At 37.7% G+C, this 6,026-nt stretch overlaps 1 protein-coding gene across 6 annotated transcripts in view; it reads left to right on the top strand.

Moving 5' to 3' along the window:
- Positions 1-1,019, top strand: part of muc2.1 (mucin 2.1) — a 14,173-nt gene extending 13,154 nt beyond the window's left edge. For all 6 annotated transcript variants that reach the window (XM_031859546.1, XM_031859512.1, XM_031859528.1 and 3 more), the window contains 4 exons: positions 71-199; positions 288-327; positions 407-530; positions 665-1,019. In XM_031859546.1, coding sequence (XP_031715406.1) covers positions 71-199; positions 288-327; positions 407-530; positions 665-875 — 504 coding nt within the window. In that variant the 3' untranslated portion in view covers positions 876-1,019. The remainder of the gene's footprint in view (positions 1-70; positions 200-287; positions 328-406; positions 531-664) is intronic.
- Positions 1,020-6,026: the final 5,007 nt, after the last annotated feature.

The raw sequence follows: 6,026 nt of genomic DNA on the forward strand, positions 1-6,026 counted from the left end.
TGTGTGTGTGTGTGTGTGTGTGTGTGTGTGTGTGTGTGTGTGTGTGTACATCCATCTCACTGCTTTCCAGCCGGGAGATACCTGGTCACCACCGGAGAATAAGTGTCAGCATTACACCTGTATTAAGATCGGTGACACTTTAACAACGTTTAATTCACACATTGTCTGCCCGCCATTCCAGCAGAGCAACTGCCAACCAGTAAGTATCTCTTATCACTTTTAACAAATGGATCTGGATTGTCTGTGTATGTGAGAACAAATGTTAAACATATTTGTTACCTCCTCAGGGCACAATTCAGTCTGCAGCAAATGGCTGTTGTAAAATTTGTGAGTATGATATTTTCTTTACTTTTGGGTAAAGGGTACTTAAATGAAAACAAGCTAATTGTGGGTCTCTTTTGAAAAGGCGTGGAGAGGGAGAAGGCCTGCAAGGTAGTATCGATGAAAATGCATGTTACGCACAACAGCTGTCAGTCTTACGAGGAGGTAGATATGCCATATTGTGAAGGATCCTGCAACACTTTCACCAGGTAAGGATATCACTAATATTTGCCATTCCTCTGAATAGTCGCAAACCTATTAAGATGTGGAAACTTAAAAAGGTTTACGTGTGGTTTGTACAGATTTTGAGTTTATTAACTAACCCTCCCTCTGCTTTCTTCAGGTACTCCGAAGCAGCATCTGCTTTGCAGCATTCTTGCTCCTGCTGTAGGGAGACACACTCCAGCAATCGCACTGTTGACTTGCACTGTCTGAATGGAGATGTGGTCCCCTACTCATACACCTATGTGGAGGAGTGTGGCTGTGGCCACACAGACTGCACCAGAGCTGCAGTACAACCTGCTCGCAGGAGGCGAAGCTCCACACTGGTGTAATAAAACATCTGTCACCACATTAATGAATTTGAGATGTTAAAATGTCTTCCCATATTGTCTAAACAATCATTACATCTTTTACAAAGCAATTGCCTTTGTAGAGAGTATATTTATCAATTTATCAAATAAAATTATGCAGCACTATTTATGTCTCATCTCTTCTATTGTCTTGGTGCCAACTTCTAATATGTGCTTATTGTTTCAGTGTTTTGCTGTTGATACTTACACACTTCTTTTTGTAATCATTACTATTCAAATATAGTTGTAATCAACTTTTATATATTTTTTAAAATACATGTATTATTTATTTTATACAGGCCAAAAAGATAATTCTTAAACTATAATTTTGTATTAAATAAAACATGGCTGGCAAAGTGATTACAGCAGGATCAAGCATCTTGACTGCTTTTGGTCGAGTAGATAAGGGGACTATAGGTAGAGAGTGAGATGGGCTGGGTTTTGAACTGTTGACCCAACCTGAACAGCCTGTGCGACAATGTGAGAGTGCTTCATGATGATTCTGCTGGGAGAAATAAGCAGATCATTAAAATTTAGTTCAATCAACATTACTAAAAATTCAAAGCACATAAGGAGAAGGTTGGGGTGGTGGGGAAGCTGAGGTAGCAAACAGTGTTGGTATATGAGCTGTCAGCAGTGATAGTGAGAAGTGTCATGGGATTATGCTGTGCATCTGCTTGAATATATAGCCACGAATGAGCCAATGTTTGCGTAGTATGAATGAAACTGTTCATGTCAAGAAGTGTTTGAATCATCAACCTGATTAGCAAAATAGCATGCAGACGACCAGAATACAATTAGAAGACAGACGGATGCATAGAAACCACACAGCAGACCTAATTGCCAAACTTCCAAAACATTTATTTTTTTATTTCATCTTAATTCATCTATGTTATATGTTGTAAAATACTACTTCCACTCTAACTTGAACATTTTGTATTCTGTATCAGCTTGTTCTAGATCTTCATTAAAGCCAAGTTTACATTAAGTGACATTTTCAAACCCGAGACTTCATGATTTTTATTGCTGCACATTTCGCATATTCCGAACACCCAGCCAGACCAGCCGAAGCAATGTGTTTGGGTGTTGAGTTCAAATATCATTAGTCTTTCTCCAGAATTGCTGACTCCACCTTTGAGCAAATTAAAATACTGATTCAAGAAAATAATTTAAAACAATCACAAATTCAAGAATGCATATTGAGTTAGCTATAGTAAGTTATAATTAATAACACAAGCAGAATATAAGGTCATGGGCAGCCTCTATTCACAGAGAACCTCAGTAACATGTTTGAGGTTATCAGAAAGTCCCTCTCCGCTACACACACAAATACACACATATAAACAACCCCAGTTCACCTGGTATTAACAGGTTACAGCTAAATTTGACTGTGTGTCATGGTCTTTAGTTTTTCCTTGTCTCAGTATCAGATTGTCAGCATCTCACCCTGTAAGTAATATTCTAGCCGTTATTTCCTATATTTCTAGTTTTCCCAGTGCTTAGTATTTCAATTTTATTCCCTGCTACCAGTCTTTTGGAGTGCCCTGTTTTCCTGCCTGCTACCAATTGCTCCACTCCCATAACCTATCTGCCTTTGGACATTCAGCTTGTAAGCCTTAATTTAAACAAAATAACCAAAATCATCCTGCTGCCCACTCGTCAGTCTGTTTAGGTTCTTTGGTCCAATTCTGCAATTACTAAAATGTGACAGTAAGACCTGACACAAGGAAAACACACAATCTAAATACACAACTATTTAACTAATGAAACTCTGGTGTGGTGGAAAATAGGTGGGAACAAAACAAAGGCAGGAAGTAAAACAAAACATGAACCTGTAGTAACTTTCAAAATATTACAGGAAACAGACAAAGAAACAAAAACCTGACACTGTGTTAATTACTTTGCCAAAGCAAGCCTTTCTGTTTGCTATGTGTCAGGGCAAGCCTATATTACTTGCAGCAAACAAGTAATCTTTATATGTACATTTGATGTGAGATGCTCGTAAAAGAATATTTTAGTTTTTTATCTAAAAAAAAGTTGAATTGGGCCACATCCATCTAAAAGCGCTGACACGGTTAAGAAAGTATGAAATCAATCGGTCTCAGAATTATTTTACAGTTAAAACCTCAAACAGAAGAACCAGAACCAGCATTGAGTGTTCAGACTGTCAGACTATGCTGCAGTAACCTTTACATTTTTTTTTACTTTTTTTCTAAAGGGAATCTGGTGCTTGGAAACACCATCACTTCCATCCACAGGGACCGCCAAACTCAATGCAAAATGAAAGTTCCTTGTAGTAGCTTTAAACGTTGCTTTCTTAACCTTGTTGAACAAAATGTAACAAATAAATACATAAAAATAAATGTGTTGAATTGATATTTATTAGAATAATGGAATTTGATACCCGATCCAGCTGTTTGAGTCAGTAACGAACCGATATCAGTATTGCTTTCGGTCCATCTCTAACAGTCAATGACTGAATCAGTAACCGTGTGTTACTTCCTGGTTAAAAGTTTAAAAAAGAGTGCAAAAGCCACAAAACCTATTATGATCTAATAATTGTTTCAAATGGGTTGCTGCTGAGCTATTATCTTTATAAACAGTGCTTGTATAGGTCGAATTTTGTACTGAACTGAATGAGGACAGACAGAATCTGCAACAAAGTGTACGATGTTATTGTTACGTATGGTTCTATGTGCTGCTGTGAATGTTTGAGCTTGGGTGTGTGTGTGTGTGTGTGCATGTGTGTGTATTCTGTGTCTTTTGACTTCTAGGTGCAGCTCCCTAACGAGTGATTGAGGGCACGTGGATGAAGATGTGGGTTACCTACATATAAGCGCCTCCTTGCTCCACCCTCGCTCTCTCTCTCATCTGCCTGGCACCAGACCCTGGTCTGCAGTTGGATTTGCGCATGACAGTTTATTTGTGTCCTGTAAATAAACTGACAGCGGTGGTTGTTGAATCTAACTTGATGTGGTGTCCGTCCTTATGTTGCGACTCCCGAGCCGGTCGTAATATTATCAACTGTGATGTGTTCGCTTACTGATGTACACACTGAAGTGCATTTGAATGGTGATGCAGTTGCTTAGTTTAGAAAAAAAAGGTGAACAAACTACATAGTTAATAGTCCTTTTAATCAGCAAGTGATTTGTAGTTTCCTTTTGTTTACTGAATATTCAAAGTACTTGCACATTTTGTATATTTTGATTTGCGGGTCTTCTTCAAAAAGCAAATGTCAGGAATATATTTTTTACATTGAAAGAATGCAATGTTCCTTTGTTATTGATTGTTTGGCAGTTGGTCAATTGAACACATTAGTTTTCAAAGGGGTCACTGCTCCATCCAAAGGGGGACAATAAACAATACAGTCAAAGCTCAGGGACTGTAACAATATGATATTTGAAAATTACAAGAATTGATATTAGGAAATGATACATTTTAAAAAGTTAGAGATGGTGGCTTAACTTCTCCCCAGAAATAGAAAGTCAACAATTATGTGGCATGAGTCATTTTGGTCTCAATCTCTAAATTCAGGTTCTCCAGTTAGTGTGCAGGTGCATTGTGTGAAGTATTGCTGTGTTAAAGATATTTTAAGGCTTACAGAAGCCTTTGATGTCTGCCGTGTGACAGGGTGTGTGTTGATTAACTGGTCTGATTGACAATCAATCTTCATTGTTTGCTTCATGTTCTTTGGCAGCATGTGACAGCCTCTGATCAGTGTTGATTAAAGAGCTTACCCATGTTTACCTCTAAGTCGGGAGTATATCTAATGTATAAATGCAAATATTGATATTATATTTGTATTTTTACAGGGTGTGATACTGTAACTGTAATATCATATCTTACATTCTGTATGAAGCCACAGTGTAATACAATCCAGAAAGGAAAGTAACAAAACTAAATTGATAACATTTCAGCAGAAGGTTGCTTGTTTGGATCTTTTAATGATTGCATGTAAATCTAACTGAAAAAGCTTTCACACTGCATGCTTCTCTGTTTCACTAGATGCTTGAGACAGGTCATGGCATAACATCGAACAGATGCATACTGGTGCGTGTAGCATGATTTCCTGTGTACCTGACCAGGTGTCTTCATGGTGCCAGTGAAAAGACTGCAGACATGCAACAGCTGATGGAAGAAGGTAGGCCCCACTGATGATGTCCTCTACTCTCACCTCAAAAGCATGCCCTCCTCCCGATGTGAAGAGTAACTGATTTTGAAGAACTCCTTTAGTATTAGTCATTAATTCACATTGTGTTAAGCATCACTTTACTGAAGCTGTAATTCCTGATGGAATTTCATGCAATATGAATGTTAATAATTTGCGATGACCCTGGTTTCAGTTTATTTACGTTTACTAACTAACTCAAAATACTTAAGGGATAAGGGCTTTCATTCATTTTACATCAAGATCTCAATAAAAAGGTTGCTTGCTATGAGCAGCATGCCACTCTCACTTCTTAATCTTAAAAAAATAAATATTGCTCCCACCAACCCACAACTCAGAAATGAATAAGTTTCTGTTTCCTATTCTATAAGCACAACAAAGGGCCGCATGAAATTTGGGAAAAGGAACATGCTTGACTGTCAGCACTCATTTCAAACGTCTGTGTCTAAGTCTTTGCCAAATCACCAAAGTATAAGCAAGTGAGTTCTGAATTTACTCAACATGCACAAAGGTTCAACCCACAGTTTAAAATGCTATGCATCAGTGAGAAAATCACACAATTCTTGTTTAAGTATGCATAGATAAATAAATAAACTAATCTTCCCCTCTCATGAAACAGGACATGGATAAAAAGTATACCATAATTAAAGCATTCAGTGCAGTGTATCACCAACTGAAACTATATGGCAGTTGACTTTAAAAGATGATTCTTACCTACAGAATGTGTGTTGATGTTTATTAAAGATTAACACAAATAGAGCTATGGAGATTGAGAGTGAGAGTGATAGGATGCATTATGAAGCCGATATACTGTATGAGGATGACATGTTGTCATAATCAACCTTTTCATGGGTGTGATCTCAATGGAGACAAAAACCACAATGGTTGACACCCAAAACCCCTCCTTAACTGCAAACACCTTATGAAATATATAACATGATATTGGTAGTGCGGGACCAGTTAGC

Source organism: Anarrhichthys ocellatus, unplaced genomic scaffold, assembly GCF_004355925.1.
Source record: "Anarrhichthys ocellatus isolate YVR2014 unplaced genomic scaffold, GSC_Weel_1.0 scaffold2, whole genome shotgun sequence".
Lineage (NCBI taxonomy): Eukaryota > Metazoa > Chordata > Actinopteri > Perciformes > Anarhichadidae > Anarrhichthys > Anarrhichthys ocellatus.